At 39.3% G+C, this 21932-nt stretch overlaps 1 protein-coding gene across 1 annotated transcript in view; it reads right to left on the bottom strand.

Moving 5' to 3' along the window:
* grid1a (glutamate receptor, ionotropic, delta 1a) overlaps nt 1-21932 on the bottom strand; it is a gene marked incomplete at both ends in the record, with an annotated part of 214690 nt that overhangs the window by 53945 nt on the left and 138813 nt on the right. Inside the window, 1 exon segment of the mRNA XM_083923323.1 lies at nt 17505-17710. Coding sequence (XP_083779449.1) covers nt 17505-17710 — 206 coding nt within the window.

The following is a 21932-nucleotide window of genomic DNA, read 5'->3' on the forward strand; positions in this document are numbered from 1 at the left end:
ACCATAGGTCTACAGCAGTGTTTCCAAAACTTTTTACAGTCTGGTACCCCTTCAGCCTTTCAACCTACTCATCCCCCACCCCCACACTCTTAGGATTTTTTTTAATTTTTTTTTTTTTAGGAGTTTTTTTTCCTCCATGTACCCGTATGTCACTTCCCGTTCCCAGTTTGAGAACCAATGGCCTTGTGGTGGGCTGGATCTTAACCTGGAACGATGCCTAGGTAAGACTGTTTAGTTGCAACACTCAAAATAAAGTGGACAAGCAACATCCCATAACTATTAAAACTTGTAATTCATGGGAATGGATCCAAGCAAAGACAATGGATGAGTAAAAGGACGTTATTTAAATGCAACCGAATAATGCATGCTACCATTTGCTAAAATTAGTCAAGTGAATTAAAATACAAGAACTGTTTTCCCTAAAAGCACTTCATACCATTCCAAGGCCATTCGCTTTAGATAATAGACCACATAACTTTCCTTTCAAACTGAACTTCACACCTGAAAAAAAACATTTTATGAGAGAGGTAAGTGATTTTATTTGGAAACATATAAATAATTAAGCACTTTGGGTAGGTAGCGTCCTACAAAAGTGGCACAAATAGAAATCTCTACACTCTTTTATTCAAACTTCTTGAAACAGTTTTGTGTATCAGGTCTTGAGTAAATCATAATGACTTTGTTAAACATAAAAGCTGACATGGTGAGAAGATGAGACCTAATTCCTCCTTTTTGTCTAGCCGAAAATAGGCCGCTTCAAATTCATACTAAGACAGCCCTTAACGGAACATTACAGTAAAGTTATAGAGACAACTCACTACAATGAGGTGTCCATGGATGAAACCCATGGCTCCTAAAGCCTCTTTGGCTCCTCGTGTACTGTGGACTGTTTCTCACAGTTGTCCAGAAGGAGGTAGTGCCCAACAGGTAAGATTACCCAGATACATATTCACAGATAACCACAGACGCACTACTGTGATCTCTGCTTGAGGCTACTCTCATACTGCTGAAACAGCCTCAAAGTAACTAATCACAGGCGGCTGTCAGGTACGGAGACTGGAAACAATAGAGGTGAGAAACTTGAAAAAAATGAAGGTGGCATAACAGCTTAGTCAGGATGTGATGAGAGGAACAGTAACAGTGTCAGGCGAGATCCTATCTCGTCCAGATCCCTTATTGTTACCAGCTGCGAAAGGGATGCTGGCATTGTTTTCACCTTGTGAGCCTGTGTGTGTGTGTGTGTGTGTCATCATGGCAAAATGTGATCTTGGAGACATCTACTGTGAGGCGGTTTTGAGTATTTTGCCAGGTGTTTATGTCAGTCTGTGGACATATTTTGTGAGAGTGATTGTGTCCCAGCCATAAAAGATCCCGGAGCAGGTGTGTAATGGAGATCAAAATGAAGGTCAAGGTCGAAGATGGGTGTGGTCTTAGGGCGTGGTATTAGAGTGTTATTCAGCAACACTAAATAAGATGGATGTGGGCTGGCCCCCTGCATGTGTATTATTTCACAGGATTCATCAACTGAAGAGTCAGTTTAGTTTTTAATATTTTCTTTAGAATTTTGACTTTGAGTCAGATGCACAGGTTTATTATTCTCCATCAACACTGAGTCTCTCCTTATCCGCTTTGAAAGACAGACGTAGACATGCTATTGCCTGCCAAGAGGAATAGCGGCTTGGATGTGCCAAATTAGGGGCAGAGTTTGGAAAATGTATGGCTTTTCTGGAACATGTTAAAACAAGACAGGTGGTATCCACCTGTGCAGATATGCACCTTACTGCCCCTGGTGTGTAGAAAATAACAGGTGTGGCTGTCAAATGTGCCAATGTGTTCTGGATTTCAATACTCCATCATCCCTCAATAACCATGTTTAAGGCAATTGAGGCACTTACAATAGTGCTCAGTGGCTGGTAGTATGAGTTTGCAGGTGTGCTGTGCAGCCACCTGATGTGCAGTAGTTGTGTGCGAGTAAGAAGCAAGAAGCACCTAAAAAAGACCACCCATGCTCAAATCCACTCAAAGTAAACAATAGTTAAAAAAAAAAGAAAGAAGCCATTTCCTCTGAATAAAATGTGTGTTGCAAAACAATATAAAATTGTGAGCTCCCACAGTCTCTGATCTTTAGTGAACAGATATTTTGAAGAGAAAGGTCTGAGAACACAGGCTGAGACTAGAGAGAAAAGATGGGGACAAAGGAACATGGACATTTTTCTCCTAAGAAAAAAAAACCCTGCTAAAAAGAGTTAATTTATAAATCGCTGCAATGTACCCGATGGGCCTGTATTGATGCAGTTCCTCTTCTTAAATAATCAACGACTTCTTTGTGCCTGTGAGTATTACAAATTGGGTAAGTAAACAGGCTCTATCCACCAAACTCTTCCTGATTTGGCACAAGTAAACAAGATGAGTGGGCAGGCAAAGAGAGAAATAACAAAAGAGAGGTAACTATGGGAGGTTAGCTGGGCCAAAGACTATCATGAATCTCATCCTAATTATTTCAGCACAGGGTGAGACAAGTCTTCTCAGAACACCATGGGAAAGAAGAGGTGTTATGGAGAGTGGGAGTGTGAGAGTTTAAGTTTTGACATTATGCTAATTCCAAACAGCACAGACAGCCAAGGAGGCTGCCAGAGAAAAGGAGAAGAGGCGGCGTCAGCGATGGCACTTTGCCATCTATATAATCTCTGTATACTGTCGAGAGATATTGTTAAGAGATGTGTTATTTGTTTCATGGAATGCTTTGGTAATGGTTGCTTAATCAGCATTGTGTTTACAACAATGGGCTGAGGAAATAATGCATACTGGCATGTATGAAACTCGTTTCGAGGAATGACTACTTTTAAAGAGGCTTTATAGATAATAATTCCCAGAAAACAACTCTCTGGGGCAATTAGTTTGGGCAGGATAGAGTTGTAAAGACAATAAATTAGTCGAATGTGCTGTAAATAAAGCATTTGTAAAGTTTATTTTGTATTTCCCCAAGATCACTGCATTTGTATCAAAGATACAAAGAGTATTTCTCTGATCAGTGGTTTGCGACTTGCTTGGGTGAATCTAATTTTCCACCAGGCTGTGGTAGTGGCCTCAAGTAATGGTTTTGCTGCTTTATAGCTGGCACAAGCTTTTCAATACACCTGAGGAGCACTTTAATTTAATCCGTCTCATCAAGATCGATAAATGTGTCTGAGTTGTGATTCTTTGGGACATACTATCCGTTAATAGGCTACAATGAGTTTAGAGTGACCATTTTCTACAACCTCATATACGCAGTTGGGTGCTATACACTGGAAATCAACTTTAATCAAGCCAGAGAGCCACAGCACTGTCAGAATGTGCAAAAGAAACATTCTTATGTGCATTATCAAAAGTCTAAAAGGCATAATATGAAAGTACATTTTTCACACCTATCACATAGGCCTTTCCATACAGTATGCAGTGAAGTGCAAATGGAGGGAATGTGAGAAAAGCAGGACATTGAAGGAAGGGAGGAGAGGGCTTCCCAAAGCTCACAAGAAGGCGGAGTTGTAGGAGAGGATAGAGGGGGCATGATCAAAGCCTATATTTTGAAATCACTTACTTCTCCATTAGTTTGATTAATGGGGCCAGCCTCACAGTCAGACAGAGGCAAGGGGCTTGAAAAATGATGCAATTACTGCTTTTTGAATAGAAGGCTGAAAAGGCCTGCTTGAAAGGAGGATCTGGAGGAGATTCTGCAGGGCATCTTGGACAGTAGACTACCTCCTCTTCATCCATCTATCCCCCTGCCACACGCCCTGAAGCCCCACAGCTCTACTATAACCCTTCCCTCATGAGGCGTCTCTCATCAGGCTTAGTGGCATGCTTCACTGGTCCTCTGTAAGCTGGGGGAGCATAATATAAATTGTGATTAATATGTATTGGCAGCATGTTTTGCTTCGCATTCTGTTTAACTCTCAGATGATGCTCCACTCCATTCCCTAAATGTAGTCTTTATTCATTTAAGGTGTTCTATGTCAACATGTATTTTCAGGGCATTTCTACTGTCCGTGTCATATTTATTGAGCAAAATGAAAAGAATATTATGTACACTTCTTGAATGATCAGCTGTAATTGAAGAGTCTCAAGTGCCTCTTGGAAAAATGTTAAAGAAGGATGTAATGGCAGTTATCTACAAAGGTTTTGAAATCACGTCTACTTTAATTGGGTGGTGATTGCACAAAATGCATATAATCCTCTTTTCATTACTTTCCTAAAGTGCTCAGATCAGCATCATATAAGAGCATCATTATATTCACATTTCTTTTTACATTATATTACATTTCAATTTAAGTGAAAGGGATTGTGGATTGTTGAAATGTGTGTCATTGGATAAACACCTTAAAGATTTCCAAAAACAGCCCACAGAGAGACTTTTCATTTTGAAGTGAACCTAAATGAATCCAAAGTCAGATTCTAAGTGCTTTTAGGAACTACTGTGTGTGGGAAGCAGTCTACAGGAGACCAAGCAACAAATTGGTCAGTTAGATTAAAGTTTACTTATCAGCTCAATAACTGCACTACCAAGAGAATTAGAGGAAGAGATCAAAAAAGACTTGAGGAGAAAGAAAGACAAAGATAGAGAAAGATAGAGAAAGAATGAAGGGCATGAAAGGCTGACTTCATCAAAATCTTTATAATCTAATAAATTGGAGTTTTCAGTTGAATGTAGCAGTGACATGACAACTCTTCTGAAAAAGAGAAAGGGCAGGAAAACCTTGACTTTAATTCTGCAGTTTTTAAATGCCAATCAGTCTGTGTGGTTGTAAATATTAACTACTTTCCAACAGCTCTGCTACATCCTTCCGTTGTAACTAGGGTGGTAATGGTATGATATTTGCATGGTACAATAACAAACTTATGGATTCACAGAATTAGGCTTGATTATTATTATTATGACTTACAATGACCCTGAAAGGTTGCTTTTGGGGGCCGAACAAACCCTGTCTTATAATTAAAACTTGAAACTTATTTTTTTTAATGGAAGAATGTGGAGAAATGTATCCGTCATAATTGTAAGGAGATAAGGAAATGTACAGGGCATGATAACCGTCGATCCTCATATCTGGTATGCAGTGAAACTGGTATGTTGCTTTAAACGTAGTTGTAACTGTGGGGGTTAATGTAATGAGACAGCAAATGTTTATTTTACAGCAAGTCTGGGAGACCTTGGAAGTCTCAAGTGTTTTTTTTATCTGCTTGGGGTGAAATCACAGACACAGTCCCAATGCCCATGGTCAAAAGCAGCACTGCAGCACCTCAGTGACCCCGTCATGTTATGCCAGTGTGTGCCTGCATGCTTGCTTGCTTGTGAGTGTGTGTGTGTATGCAAAAATATTTATCACGTGACGAAACGTAGGGACAGAGAATAGAAGTGAGAGCTCTTCAGGAAAAGCTTTAGGGGTACCCCTTGGGAGAACAGTAAACAAGGGTTTAGAAGGGCAAACAGGTGGAAACAAAAGCCAAAACATGGATTCACAGATTCAGGAAATACATTTCTGACATGGCTGACATTTTAATTTGACAGGAGGTCTGTTGACATGACTACGTTGAAATAATTCAGCTCCCTATTGCTTAAATTAAATACTAGATCACAGATGGGTGTTGGCACAATAACATCAAGCAACATTCTTTGCAGATTGTTAAAATTCAAAATATGTCCCTTGTGCTCATTTATACATTCCCTTATTCTCTCTAGAGTGCTCTTTGGGTTTTTATGTCAAAATCAGTTAAGGAAGTTAATCAATGCTCCCAATGCAAAGTAAATCCACTCATGGCCGCATGAAACTCCCACAGGCTGGTGGGATAAACTCTTCACTGAAACAGCAGGTTTCAGGAGTGTTGATGAACTGTTGCATGAATAATAGCCTCATTGAGTGGTTGTGATCAAATGCACAATACGCATGCTTACGGATATATAGGGATCTACAGTATATATCTTTAGAATTTAAGACAAATTATGTGTAACTGTAAACTACTCACAGTGAATGTTGTTCAACACAAATAGTTTCTTGTTTACTTGTAAATGATTTCATAACTAACTAACCTTAGGCAAACAAGCACATTTTAGAAAAGCAGCAATATCAAACTGGTCTGGTGATTTCCTGAAGATACTCAAAATATCTCTATAAAATAATTCATGCTGCTGGTATATTTTTGGAAAATGTCCTAAATGGCACACAGATTATAGTTCCTTGCTGCATAATGCCAGCTGCATATCTTTACATGCAGTAGTTAACACGACAGTATATGGTTATTTTATTTCAAATGTGTGTTAACACAGACCTGTGAACAAGACATCAAAGGAACATATGAATATGCATGTGCACATGTTAGAATAGGAGACAGGAAAGAGCAAGCCAGTAAAACAGGTAAGAAAAGGGTCATAGGACACCTGAACGGGAGTTTATATTCATATTTTTGTCCACTAGGGCTGTACTTTGATTGAACATTTTCTCCGCTCCGGATCTTTTATACAGCTCTGTTTGTGCTGTGGGTACCAATACAATTCTTGTTTTCCAAGAGGTTGGCTTTGCAATTACCCTTATAACTCTTACTTTATTTTGAGTCTGCGACTTGGGAATTGGGCAATAATCCCGAGCCCACAGCAACAATTTCACAGAGACAGAACTTTCCAACAATATTGTAGGGTTTTGGTATAATTGCATCTCATATTATGCTGCAGGGAGACAAATTTACAGAGTGATAAAGCTATTAACATATACAGACAAAGTAACTGTGTTTTCCAGGCTTTCAATTTAACAAAAATATGAACCACAAGTGTTTTATAGAGAGTTAAATGTCTTGACTGTCCCTACAACCAAAAATCATATTATTAAACATGTAGTGTGCACTATTTGTGCTCTGCTCTTATGGTTGGCTGAAAGAAAACGAAAACAACAGGCTCTGTTAGAGAAGCACCTGCTATTTAAAGGACTTCTGACACTTATGTACAACTCTAGAGGTCACCAGATAAATGAGATCGACTTCAGCGGGTGCCTTTTACAAGATTAACCATTTTCCTTCCTGAAGAAATAAAATTTGCCCAAGAGGTTTACTGTTTCAATAATGCTAAGCATGACTCATAATCACAAACATCAATCAAAGTTTATCACCCTCTGTCAAGACAAGACTTTGTTTAAGGTGCTGCCACTGAAATACATAAACTGAGAAGGGTTTTTGTTCTATACACCCTGACGGCTGTATTATTTCCTTTTCTTACTCAGCAGAGACGTAAAGGACAAGGTTAGAGTGGTCATACAGTAGAGGCTAGGAAGCTATCAATTGTGGGGAAGTGGTGCCAATACTGTTGTTTTCATCACTTCCCTTATCCTCATCATCATGATAATCACTTTTACCACCACCATTATCGGTAAAACAACGCTCAAGTTGTTTACCCTTTGAAGGCCCTTTCCCACATTTAAAAAAATCCTGACATTGATTAATGTGAAGGTATAGGCCATCATCTCAAACACACCACAGTTTTAATTCTCTAGCATTACTTATGAAAAGGCAAATTATTTATGAAAAGCTCTTTAACTTCATCAGATGATTCATACTTGCGCAAGTAATAACAATCCATCATGGAAAGAGCTTGCCAACTGCCCCGGTTTCCATTTTAATACCAGGGTTTGGATATACAACCGTTTCTCTTGATTATTCCGCCCTTCCATGAAATATGTACCAGAAGAGGAGGTTTTATTTAGATTCTGTTGGAGTAAACTACTTTGTTACGAAGTGCTGTGCTGTTGGAGGTAATGTATGCATAGCAAACATGTGCTGAATATTTGAAACTCCCAGACACAGGAGTATTGCTGGGGTACACCTCCAGCTCCCAGAAGGTACCACTAATTGATCATGGGCAAAGAGAGAGCTATGTATTATTTACCTTCCATTTTGTAAAGTAAATTCATCATGAAAAGCAATTAATGTTTTCAATGTATGCACTAAAGTTTCTCCATTCACCACACTTATTATGGGGAAAAATCACAAGAGGTTGTCCAATTCAGTCACACCAGCTAAATTGTTTTGCTTCAATCCAGGGATGGTATTGGAAATGATTTGTTAAATATACCATAAAATACACTGGAGATCAAAGTTAGAGAACAAATCTATAATCTTGGCCCATTCTTCTTGCAATATCTGCCACAGTTCAGTAACTTTAGTGGGTTTCTTAGCCATATATTTGTCGCTGACGATTTTCCAGAGATTCTCTATGGGGTATAGCTTTGGACTCTTGGCTGGCCATTTTATTGTTTCAATATCCTTGGCTTAAAAGAACTGCTTAACCTGTTTTGCAGTGTGACAGGGAGCATTGTCGTTCATGAAAGTGTTCTCTGCTCACTGTTTTTTTTCCCAAAATAAAGGTTGTTGTTGAAGTGCCTTGGTTATTAAAAAAAAAACATTCTAGTACAGCAGTGGTTTAGCCGAAGATCATATTCCATCAAATTCTGAACAATATAAAATAACAGAATTTTAGAATAAATCAAGTATTTATAATTTTTTTCTCTCATTTTCTTTTAATTTGTGTGTATATATAGCTATACGGTAATGTATCATCAGTAACACCACCAGAGAAATGGAAGAACAAAGATAGATTATACAGTGTATAGAATATTGCGGTACATTAGCAAAGAGGGAGAGGATACATGAACATCGGAGGAGACATGTATACATAGACAAAAGCATACAGTGCAATAAGAGAGAAGAGAAAAAGGAGCTGGGGGGTGGATGGGCGTTCAAGGGCAGAAAGATAAAGTGCCCATGTAGAGGAAAACATGGAACCATTAAGATGGTAGAAACACAAAGAGGAAAAGGGACGGAAGGGGAAAGAGACAAAAAAAGAGACAAGAGGAGGGAAGAGAGGGCAGAGGAGGATGAGATGTAGGACAATGATAGATCGTTTTCTGGCAGGCTCAATTTGTCACGCTGTTATTGGGAGGAAAATGGAATGGAGGAGCAGCGGTGAGGGTCAGAGGGGGACAGGGGTCCAAAGGTGCGAGAGTTAAGCCAGGAGGGAGCGAGGCCAGTGAATGGTAAGAGAGATAAACTTCACACTTCTCTTCACCTCTGGCCTTCAACAGATGATCACTGAGGTCACAACACTCTGATTAATCTGTCCCAGTAACCAGTGCTCCCTCATACATTGGTGGACTAGTTTATGGTGGAACATGATTTAAGTATACGTGCATTGTATACATTTATTTTTGACATGGATTAGACAGATTAATGCATTTTAGTTGATCTGTACCAATTTAAAGCTCAACATGCAAGTTGCTGGTGTGTTGGATGGATAAATATGCGTTATTTATTATAGGGCCGACACAAGGGAGTGTCAGGCTGTTCTTCTTCACTGATCATACATATATCTACGAAAAGTAACAAGCTGTAATATGTGTGTACTACACATTTTTTGTTACTGAAGAAATTAGGTCTGGAGCAAAGGAGTAAATCAGGTGATGTAGTAAAATAGGGTTTAACTCTAAATAGGGTCAGGGTGGACGGGTCCCAAAACACAGGACTTTCAAAAGGGGACCAGTGGTTGAGTCCAGGAAGTACCAAGAAAAACCACAACATTTATTCTAATCCTAATCAATTTGTTTTAATGCCTAACCCTAAACGTCACCTTTTGTTGCCTTAACTTAACGGTCCACAGTTTCACGGTGTTAAATAGAATGTCATACTGTATTTCTCAAGTTACAAATCTGTCCCTGTCATATTTCCAAGATCATCATCCTATCACAGACCGGTTGAAGAGAATACGTTGGGAGTGTAGCGTTTACATGGCCATAGGAATTTAAAACCTATTTCACACATGCATTGTATTTAGAGATTCTGGCTAAAGTCAATCCTTATCTACTGTCCTTGGTTAGCTGTTTGATAAGTGAAACGTATTGCAGCTTTACAAAAAACGGTCAATTACATTAATAGATGGTGCTTAATAGCACATACATACAAATCCTATTATGTAATAACTTTATAAAAATATTGTAATCCGTAAATAAGTGCACAAATGCATTTATTTTTTCAAAAGGGCCCGCTATATGGTATATGGGGCGGCAGTAGCTCAGTCCATAGGTGACTTGGCTGGGAACCAAAGGGTGCTGGTTCAAGTCCCTGTGTGGACCAAGTATGGAGCGTGGACTGGTGGCTGGAGAGGTGCCAGTTCATCTCCTGGGCACTGCCTAGGTGCTGTTGAGCAAGGCACCTAACCCCCAACTGCTCGGGGCGCTGGTCACTGGCAGCCCCCTCGCTCTAACACCTCTCCTCAATTGCATGTATAGGTCCTGGTTGTGCATGTGTGTATTTCGGGCCTGTGTGTGTAACATGTATGATAATAAGAGTGAAAATTGAATTTCCCCGTGTGGGATAAAAATAAAGTAATTCTTCTTCTTCTTCTTCTTATCACTTTCAAGCTGTAGCATAACTGAACCTAAAACACGTTTGAATGATAAATCTCTCATCAACTAAAGTGTATTTTTGCATAAAGAATAATGCAATCAGCAAACATGATTAAATCCCCAGACTGCGCCCATTGTCTGTATATACAGAGATAATCTTGAAACAGTATTGTGTCTCCTACGGTGTCCTCTATTCAAAACTCTAGCTCCACCTCCCCCTTGCTAAGTATTGGCCATCCCTAATGTGATGCTTTGTTTGTCTCCTCCATAAACTCTGCCAGCTTTACATTTCAAATGATGCCACTCAATCAGTAACACACTACATCTGGGCCAGTCTGATTGAATCTTCTGCGTGGCTGCAAGTGTGTTTCTGTGCTGTTTAAAAAAAAAGAAAAAGCAGGCTGAGAAGTACTTTTGGAGCTTTGTAATTATACCTGGCCTAACTCATTAGCACTAAGGGAGGGGGTGTAGACAGGACTGGCAGTGATGGATCTAGGGGAGGAATGAGGGGTGACGCGGTGAAGGTGTGCACGTGTTTGGGCAGCCTTCTGCGTGTGTGCATGAGTGCAAAGGATGTTGTCTGTGCCAGTTCTATGCTCCCCTGCACCAACACCATGCTCTTTGTGTCAGGTTAATGAGTCATGCTGGGACAAACACTTCCAGGTCATAGCCAGCTTTATTTCGTCTGAGAGGGGCGCCAGGTGCCAAGACACAACTGTGCTGCATATTTAGACAAATGTGAAGAAAACTTAAATGGCACAAGTGCAATAATTTAAGATTTGTGATTGTCTTTGATATCAGATATTAGTAGGTTTTGCTTGATTCTTAAATCTAAGAAATAATGTCAAAAACTGAAAAAATAAAAGCAGGTTAGTTTGCAGATGGAAAGTACTAGGCACAGTCTGGATCCAGGGGATTATTGTTTACTGGAAAGAAGTGGAAAGGCTTGAGACCTTTTTTGCAGTTTGATAACTTAAGTGCTACGGACAAACAAGGAGTAATATTTGCACTGACAAGGTGACCGACAGATACTGAACAATGTCTGCTGTCTATTTTGTAACTTCACCTTTACATGAAATTGGAAGCAATCAATAAAAATTACCCATAGCCACTGTTAAAGTGAGCGCTTACTGTCAAGAGGCATCTATGACTCTTTCATGATAGAACAATTTGTATGAGACTTGCATGCTTGTATGCATGTGTATGTGTGTGTGTGTGCGTGTGTGTGTGTGTGTGTGTGTGTGTGTGTGTGTGTGTGTGTGCGTGCGTGCGTGCGTGTGTGTGTGCGTGTGTGCGTAGATGCGTGCGTGCGTGTGTTATGCTTCTACAAGCCGTCATTTCAACAACACTGAATTATCCAAACATGAAAAGCCATTATTGCTGTCTTTTTCCAAAGCACGCCGTAATAGCATGTCAACTCAGACCGCTTTTAAATCACCATCCACAAGCGTTTCTGACAACAAGTTGGAAGAGTCCTTGGCATCAAAACACAATTCCAAGCAAGGGCAAATGTGTTTATTACGTCTCACATTCAAAAGTCACAAGGGTTCAATCTGATTCATGGTCTCATGTGTTGACAAGTGAATATGCTTCCAACACAGCAAACTTGTCTGCCACTCAGTCAAATTGGTACACAGACATGTGTTGAAAGCCCTTCCATGCTTTCGTTGCCATTTAGAAAATAGGTAATGCAAAGCAATGGTGGAAAAAGTACTAGTAGAGTAGATCTTTTACTTAGGTAAAAGTAGCAATACCACTCTTTAAAAAAAATAAAAAATCTTTAAATCAAGATCTCTCTAAAGTTAAAGTAATAAGGTTTTAACAACAACATTTACTTAGTACTATTAAAGTAAAAGTACTTGTTGGGCAGAATGGGGCCTTTCAAAGATCTATATTATTTGATATAGTTCATTATTGGAACATTATTTGTGATGCTTCAATATAAGCTGAATTTTAATAAAGCTGGTAGAGCATATATATACCTTATATATTATTGTTCACATGGAGCTCTGATGACATGGCAGTTTTATAGGTTTTATTTAGGATGTAAAATAAAATGTAGGGCAAAAAACAGGTTTCATAACAAAGTTGAACAATGATAATGTTTGCTCTTATAGACAGGGTAATGGACTTGGACTTATATAGCGCCTCTGTAGTCTTCCGATCACTCTAGTCGCTTTCATACTACTTGCCACATTCACTCTTTTACACACACACATTCATACAATGATGGCAGAGGCTGTCATCTGCTCATCAGGAGATAACCTAATCATTCAGACCCACATTCACACACCGAAGGCACAGCCTTTGGGAGCAATTTGGGGTTCTTGCCCAAGGACACTTTGACATATGGACTAGAGGAGCCAGGGATCGAACGATGACAACCCGATTTACCTCCTAACAACAGCCACAGTCGCCCCTTAAGGACAGTATATCCCCTATGTGCCACAGCTGGGTCACCAGTTCTGGCAATTTTTCATTCCAGCACCAATGTAAGGGCATTGTAAGCAGGGCATTCTGCTTTTAGACAGGCTGGCAAATGTCACAGTCCAGTGTTTACTGTACAATAAGTAATTATGAGCTCTGGCAGGTTTTAATAAATGTCATTAGATGAACTTGCAGCGTGTTATGGAAACAAGTTTTTCATTCAAGTATAAAGGAACAGATAATAACAATGTGCAATCTTGCCTCTGCTGATTATTTTTAGGAAAACAAACTAACTAACTGAATTCATATAAACTGTCACAGAAGGGGAAATGTATGACAAACCTGTGAACAAGTTTTCAAATTTCTACATGTGCAACCTGGCTTGCATTCACACTTTCACAGGGTAGATATTTCAAATGCTTTCAGCTGTCTAAACCCATTCCTTAATTATCTGTTCGCACAAAGCTATCTTTTCCCACTGTTTTTAAAAAACATCTCTTCTAAATAAATACATCCAGTCCTTCAGGAACCATACTCGAGTCCAGTCTCTCGGCACTCATCTCTTTTGTCTCACTTCACTCCCATCTCTTCCATTAGATGTTATCCATTATTGTTTCACACAGAAGTGCTTTATGTTGGAAGAGCTCCTTATCTTTTTCTCATCTTTGACCTTTCCTCCCTACATCCATCTACTGTTTATTTCTGATCCGCCTTTGTCATCCTCCTTTGCATGCTTTCTCTCTCTCTCTCTTCCTCTTTTTACCGATCTGCCACCCACTGCAGCATCTCTTTCTCCATCTCACGTTCCCTGGCAGCAGGCAACAGCGCTTGTCACTCTTTTAGCTTGGTGTAGCTGCCGCACAGGAAGCAGATCTCACCCAGCCTCTCTGCTCCATCCATCAACTGGCCTGCAAAGCAGGCATGCAGGCCAGTTGATGCCACCCATTCTAATTCAATTGACATCAACACATTAAGCAGTTTTTTGTCCCACAAGCACAGAGAATAAATGCCATAGGACACAGGCATTATGAAATATTTAACTTGTGTTAAATTACAACTGCTGATACATACCAGTCTCACAGAACTATGAGACTGAATTCATAACTGTAACCTGGAAAGGCTTGCTTGCTCACTTCCAGATAATAATAAAACACTTGAAATGTTCACTCTAATGTTAACACATTAGTCTTACTATTAAGGCATACTATTCATTTTCACAATTCACATTCAGTCCAGGTATTTCCTTAAAGCCTTTTAATCAATGGTGGTGAAAATGGACTGTATCTTCATAAGCCAGAACTCAGAGAGCCAAAAATCTAATTTGTGTGTCTCCAAGATATATAGCTTGGAGCTGCACCGTTGACAATTAATTGGAGAGTGACTTTGGTAACTCATAAAATGTGTCAAGTTTTTGTACCTAAAGGTGCAATGTTTTATGTACGTGATTTAGCAAATATTCACAAATACAACCCAAGGACATAGCTATGGGACAGTTGAAAGCTTAAAGTTCCACTTTATGGCCTAAAAGGCTTGTGTGACTCATGTGAAGTTCCCCTATCATGAAGGGAACAGAGAGTAGTTGGGTGTCGGGGACAGGGCGGCGCTGAAGCCGACAGAAGACGCTACATTCTCTCATGACCAAAGTGAATGAAAGATAAGATGGCAACTGTCTGGATGGGGGAAAACAAGAGCTTAGAGTTGCTGTTTAAAACCCAAGACACTATCGATGACATATACAGCTTGTTCAGCCCATAAGAAATGACAGTGGCAACTGACAGAATATGTTACTCAGGGATGTAGAGCATTATCAGAATAGAATAGAATAGAATACGTTAGTTAGTGAGATTTTCGCTAATTCACTTATGTCCTTTCATGTTGGTCAGGTGAACTTAAAATGAAAGAATAGTTATGTATGAATAACATCTGGCTAGTCCTTTGATGAACTGTCGGCCTGACAAGGTGCCTCTATTTCATCTGCCCAGTGCATATTAAGACATTTTTCCCTGACCCCCACTTGACCTTGTAGAGGTATAAGTAGTCATGGACAGTGATGAGAAATGGGCCCCTGGACACAGATAGACGCCCCCATTCCCCCTTCGTGCCAGATACGTATTTTCAGATCCTTGGGCAGAGGTATATTGTCTGTTCAGGAGTCCTGGCTGACAAAGAGGACAGAGCATTTGCAGTCTTGACCCCAAGGCACAGGAATGATCTTCCAGAGGAAATCAGGTCAGTTGAGTAAGCAATCCCCTTTAAAGCCCTTCTTAAGACATACTTTTATCAGAGAGGCTTTCCTGATTTTATTTGAGTTTTCCTTAAACTGTATTTCATATCCATTAAAACATGTATTTTCTCACACTGTATTGGTTTTTATACACCGAAAACACAGATGAAGAGTAAAGCAGGAAACAGAGCAGGTCTCTGTGGTAAACAGCACTGCTAAGAGCCAACTTCAAATAGTTTCACTAATAATAAACGCAACCTTAATGCGTTTTGTCACGCCTTGCGCAAATCATCAAGACCTCTAATACCATTAATCATACCAATTTAACACATTTTTTAACATTTACATTACCATCATAATAACATCAGATTTGTCCCCTGTGATGAATTTTTGATCTGGCATTCAGTCAACCTCTAGTCACCATGGCAACTTCACTTTTCTTCTCTTGTGCTGAAACACTTCATGAGTACTTAACCCTCCAAGGCATCATCATTATTCTCCATTCAGATATTAGCATATTTACATTTTCTCCCCAAGTATCTCTAGTGGGGAGTGGATACGCTCTTTGACAACAGTTACCGAGGTATTAATGAAGCTTTGATGAATTAACAAATCTCCACCACTTCTAATATATTAACATATTCACAGGATGATTTGGGATCTGTGCTGAACGTGAAGCTGTGCTTCTTTTTTAGTCTCCAAGATGCCTCTTGTTAATTAAACAAGTCATGATAAAGAATATACTTGGCAAGATTAAAAAAGAATGAAAATATATCTGCATTAGTTTGTGTGTGAGGGTACTAAAACATAATTCACTGGAGTATAGGAAAAGATCAAAGCATTGTGTCATTAATAAAACGTTGTGTATTCAAAACCTGTGCACTGATTTGTCTATAAGTGCTTCACTTTTAGATTAATAGTGAAGCATTCACAAGAAGCTAATTGTAAGGTAAGAGAGATTAAATGAGTCAGATCAGAAGATCACATGTATAATCTATGCATGTATGTACGTATGCATGCATGTATGTATGTATGTATGTATGTATATATGTAATTTATTTCTGGAAGAAGGGTTTCCATAAAATTGGTTATGGGCAGCATTGCAGTACATACAGCATGATACGGTCAGATGTCATTATTTTATCCTCCAGTGACCTTTTAATGCAAGCAAGTGTCAAATGCAATTAAACAAAAAAGATCTGGACTTATATTTTCTATGCCTTCTGTAAAGCATTTCAATACATCATGATTTTTTTTAACTTTCATCTAGTCCAGTGCTGAGCTGCATCATAAATTAATCTTCAGGTTCCCAGCTTTCAGATGATCTAAACCACTTCTGTGTGGCATCTACCTTCTATCGCCCCTTCTCCCCTAGCCACCCCTAAAAAAGGCAGACTGCTGGGGTGGGGGGTGGGTGTGGTGCCATATTTTTCTTTTAGTCTTCAACTCTGTCAATGCCACACAATTGTGTTCTTCAATCATTCAAAAGCACTGTAGTGCAAACTTACTCGACATGGTTTGACTGAGAGCTTATAATGAATCAAACCCCTGAAGACAGTTAAAGGAAAACCTTTCACTTCTGTCTGCCCTTTGTGAGGAGAACATAGTGAAAAATGTTCTATAATATAACATTGAACCCAATTGCTTTTTGTTTTCTGGAATTTGTGTCAGTTGTGGACACAGCAGTTCATGTCTTATGGACGTTGGAAGAGAGGGCAGCTGATTAACGAATGAGCTTTGAACTGAGGCAGGTGAGATGAAAGAGGAAAAGATGTGCACTACAGCTGAAGATGGAAGCATTAACGCCTACACATTCTCCTGATTCAAACTGCTATAATTAGCAAACAGGATGTGCAAGGAGTGTATAGAGGAGAAGTTAGCTTCTGTGCAGGAGCTAAGACAAATGTAAATCATCTGGGGCTACACACAGTTGACTTTGACCTTGCTTGAACTTTGCCTGGGTTTCTATGTTGTGGTGCTGATCCGTACAGTAAAAAGAACTCCCTTCACTAGTAGTGCAATGAAGGCTGAGTGAATGTTTTTACTGTAGAAATACAAAAATACTGTCCAGAGATATATTTGTAACATTTGATGCAGAATATTGGCACCTGAAATGTTTTCTTCTGGCCAACTCAATATTGAAGGCAAAACACACAGAACCGATCTGTGCAATCTGCTTTGGGTCAGAACTCCATACGGTGGAGACAGGCAGTTTCAATTTGTTTCATCAGCTTTAACAAGGGAAGTGCCAGTAGTCTGTCTTGGTGACGTGTTCCCAATGAAAACTAATATATCTCTTATTACTTCATTATTTTGCTACGTTTTTCCATTAATGACAGCTGAGGCAATACAATGTTGGATCAGCTGTCAGATAGGGGTGCCAGGGAAATGTGTTTGATCCCTTAATTAAGGAAAGACTCAGCAATGGATCCTACCTGCTGGATGAACACCTGTGCACCTCTGGGGCTCATGAGCAATACGGCCCGCCGCAGAGTGTCCCGGTACCGGTTGAGCTCCTCAGTGCGCATTGTGTTGAAGAGATCATTAAAGACTCGGCTGACGTTGCGGTCCACCCTCTGCAAGGAAACATCCAAACCCAGCCGAGACGCCTGGTCCATAAAGGTTTGCAAACCCCGGATATCTGAAGAAGGAAAAAGAAAGACTGATTGATGGGGAGGAGACACAGGATAAAGACTGACACTTAAGGCAGGTGCTATACACTACTTTATATTCCTTCAGCACTTAATCAGAACTGTGGGTAAGCCAACTGTATTTGACCTCCTTCATATGCATTCTATTGTTTCAGGCTTCATTCCAGGGGCTTCAAGATAGGTTTACTACTTTGCTGGTGATCTAAAGCGTGACCAAACACAACAAGCTCTCCTGTCTTTCTGTTTCCCGGGGTTTACAGGATATAAAAATGCAGGCAGGTGTTGCTGCCCCCAGAGATCTAAGTGTGTGTGTGTGTGTGCATGTGTGGACTTAACAGGTAACCACTTAAGAGAAGCCTGTGCTGCACATACAAATCAAAGGGGATGTGCGCAGAGGGATCAAAATAAGCAATCCCAGCAGTCACAGGGAGAGCAACAGCCCAGCATAAGACAAGCAGTGCTGCATTGTTAAAGAGAAGTTAGGCAAAATCGCTAGGGCCAGACCTCTTTCTGCATCAAAAATAGATTTGTGTGTATGTATATATGTGTGTGTGTGTGTGTGTGTGTGTGTGTATGAATGGCTGGGTGGGTGGGTGTGTGGGTTTCTACCCTGTTGCATTTCTGGAGGTTTGATGAGGTAGGGGCTGTAGTGCTTTAGCACTTAGATCAGATGATATAAAGAGTGATAGAAAGATAAACTGTAGCTGCATAAACAGACGACACACACAAAAACCTACAAAATCATACTGATGTGTGTGGTTGTTATTTGAGGTGATACAGGACATTGTTTTCAGATGCTCGGGGCAAAAAACTGGAAAAATTAGGCTAATAAGAAAGCTGTTGACCTCGTCTGAGCAGTGAAGCAACATATTGGTACACCGTTTCTTGGTCTATACCTCGGGACAAAGTGAGACAGCAATATGACTAAGTACCATATGAAGCAAATCATAAATAATTAGATAAAATGTTCGATTCTTACCTACCATTGTTATATTGCAATTATATTTTATGAGTATCAAAAATACTCACGGAATACTAATATGTTCAAAGGGCAGAACAAAACATGAAATTAAATCATTCATCATTCTGAAGCATCGCCAAACACTTACTGCAGCTCTCTCTGAAAACTATTTTCCTTCTGCACACACACACACACACACACACATACACACACACAGACACACACGCACACACACGCACGCACGCACACGCACACACACACACACACACACCGTCTTTGCTTTCTTTGTCTCCAAATTGAAACAGTTACCCTTGGTGGTGTTGCTTTGAATACAATGGGCAAAAGCTTACCCTCTGAGTAATCCCTCCTTTTGTTGGAGCACAAACACAATTTGTAAGTTAATCATGGTTCCTCCTTTTCCCGTCCCACGACTGGACCCTTACAATCAATTCAGACTACAATATTTTCTATATACAATTTTCAGCAGCGGTAAATTGGTGAAAATGACTATGTACTAAACATATAATCTGACTTCTTTTTGATTCAACTCTTCAGTGTGAGCCATCGCTGTTATACCAAATCCTGAGGGAATAAAAGCGTAAACCTTCTGCACAATTGGGATGCCTAAATAAGCAAACAAATTAGTAACTCAATAAACTCTCTCATAAACGAAAATTAACAAGCTGTGGAGCCGAAGACATTTCATCCAAGATGCTTTGTCAACATCATTATTCACACTATGATGTTTACGAGAGTCTTAACATGAATTCATGATGTACAACCTGCATACATAAGATGCACCTACACTGATGCAACACGTTCAGATTGGATCAGGACATCAAGAGATCAAGAGAACTGGTCAAAAGACAACGTATATATGCATTGGTAAAACACTGGTATTTTAACGTCATAATGTATTGCAGTTGGTTGAAAACCTTGTATCTGCCAAGAAGGGATAGAAACAAACAAACAAACAGAGTTTTTAATCCTATGAAGTGTCAAGGGAAAGCTAGCATGTTATAACTACTCTGGGACCCCAATAGAAACATTGGACTTCAAAGCCAGCGATCCAAACCCGTAGCAGGCTTTTTCACGGGGCAACCGTGTCAGCCATGGACAGGGCTGCAGAAAAGAGGATTAACGTGGAATTAAAGTTCTGATTTCTGGACATGTTTACCCAAGCGTCATTTCTGAACACAAATCTGCTTCTGAAAGTTTTAGATTTCAAAACTCAAAACCTTCTCTGGCCAGTTATGTATCAGCATCCTGCTCTCTCACTCAACATGGCAATTTACTCAGTAATCTTTATCTCGCTCTGTCCCTTACCTCTCTTTTGCTTTAATAGTATATGCATCTGTTTTAAAAGGACATTAAAGATCCAGGGAGACTGAGAAATACCCTATAAAGTTGCTCTATCTTACTCAAGCTGTAACTAAAGTGGGACTCCCTCTTGGATTGGAGCCATGCAGAAATGAGCATATCGTGATCAAAGGGCTCAGAGGTTTTTACTGAGCTGTCAAGCTGCGTTGCAAAACAAGCGGAAAAGCCTGAGAAATGGCTTCGCTACCAGCCTGTGTTTACTCAAAACTGAGATGAATCTTTTAACACAATCACGGATTTTTTTTTGCAACAATAACATCAGTTAATTATATGCAATATAGACTTTTAGAAATCTGAAATCTAGCAGGCACTGAGTGTGTTGGGCGAGCCACAAGAGCAGTGGAAGTGACACAGAAACAGAAAGTAAGAAATTACTGATTCAGTTTGAATCTAGCCCGTTTTTAGTGACAGCAGTTCTACACACTGTAACACAAATACAATAGTATTTTAGGTAATAAGGAGTACAATACGTGTCTGAATAAGAGGATGAATACATCAAATCCACACAGCCGTAACTTTGGCACCTGCCAAACAAACAGGAGTTCAGTGCAAGACTGACATTTGTAATATTGTTTCATATCTACTCCTACTGCTAATAGTCTCAGGTGAGCAGGCTCATTTTTTTTCTTTCCATTTTCACAATACAAACAACCCATGCTGATTAAAAGTTAAATTAGTTTAAACCGTTTTTCACTTGGATTTTACACACAGACACTTATCAAAAATTGAATTGTGCATGCAATTAACACCATATGGGGACCTCCTGGCGACAAGCAAAGCTTAGAAAATGCTTCTCATAACAACAATTTATGGGAAATGTGGGGAAAAGAGAATTTAGCTGCTGGTTATGCACCAGTCTCTCAATGTAAGTAACAAAAGTTATTTATATTACCCATTTTAGCAGACAAAATAAAAACTTTTTTTAATTAAAAAACACAAATAATGAACCCTACACAAAAGTGAGGAGACGTACTCTGGGAGCAATGTAGCAGCATTTTAGGGGACTCGAGAAACGATCTGTGGAGAGTGTGGAGAGTAAATATATATATATATATATATATATATATATATATATGTATATATATATATATATATATATATGCAAATTAATTACATTTTGTCATGTAATCATATTTCGGTCCTTCTTATCTGTAATTAGAGGACAGATCATTGAGAGGCTTGTACAGAATGCCTACGTTTTTTGTTATGAACTGTACTGTGCAGACAACCTTGCAGAGGAGAAATGCAAGGGGGAGGAAATCCTATCATGTCCTTCTTTCACCATGCAAAACACCATTGATCCAAGGGCCAAAAGTGGCAAGGAAAACCAATTGACAGTCAGGGCACATTTGAAATTTAAAATGAAACAGATAATTCAAAAAGAAAACCCACAAGGTCACTTTAGTCAGATTTGTACCTTCAGTTTTAACCTCATGGTAGGATGTCTACCAGTACTAGCAGTAGGATATTGACAAAAACTTTTATCCCGATACAGGTCATGACATGAAAATGTAGGAAAATTATATATATCACAATGCAGCAATATATTTATGGTAATTTCTTAAGTGGTCTTTATAAAATAATAACATGGTAAAGCATTTTTGTATAGGCTATCGTTGTGTAAATTAAATACTTGAGAAATGAAAAGTATTTTCTCATTTTATGTTACGATACCTCAATATATAATGTCATCAAGATACAACTCCATTAAGGCATGATCAATTATAATATTAAATTATCACCCAAAACTAATACACACGCAATTAAAGAAATAACAACAACTTGGCTGAGTATAGTCTCTATGCTGTTTCACAACTTAAGATAACTAGCTTGTTTTTCTGCTTCATGGAGACATCGAATTTGTTAACATT

This window comes from Echiichthys vipera (genome assembly GCF_963691815.1).
Source record: "Echiichthys vipera genome assembly, chromosome: 11".
NCBI lineage: Eukaryota > Metazoa > Chordata > Actinopteri > Perciformes > Trachinidae > Echiichthys > Echiichthys vipera.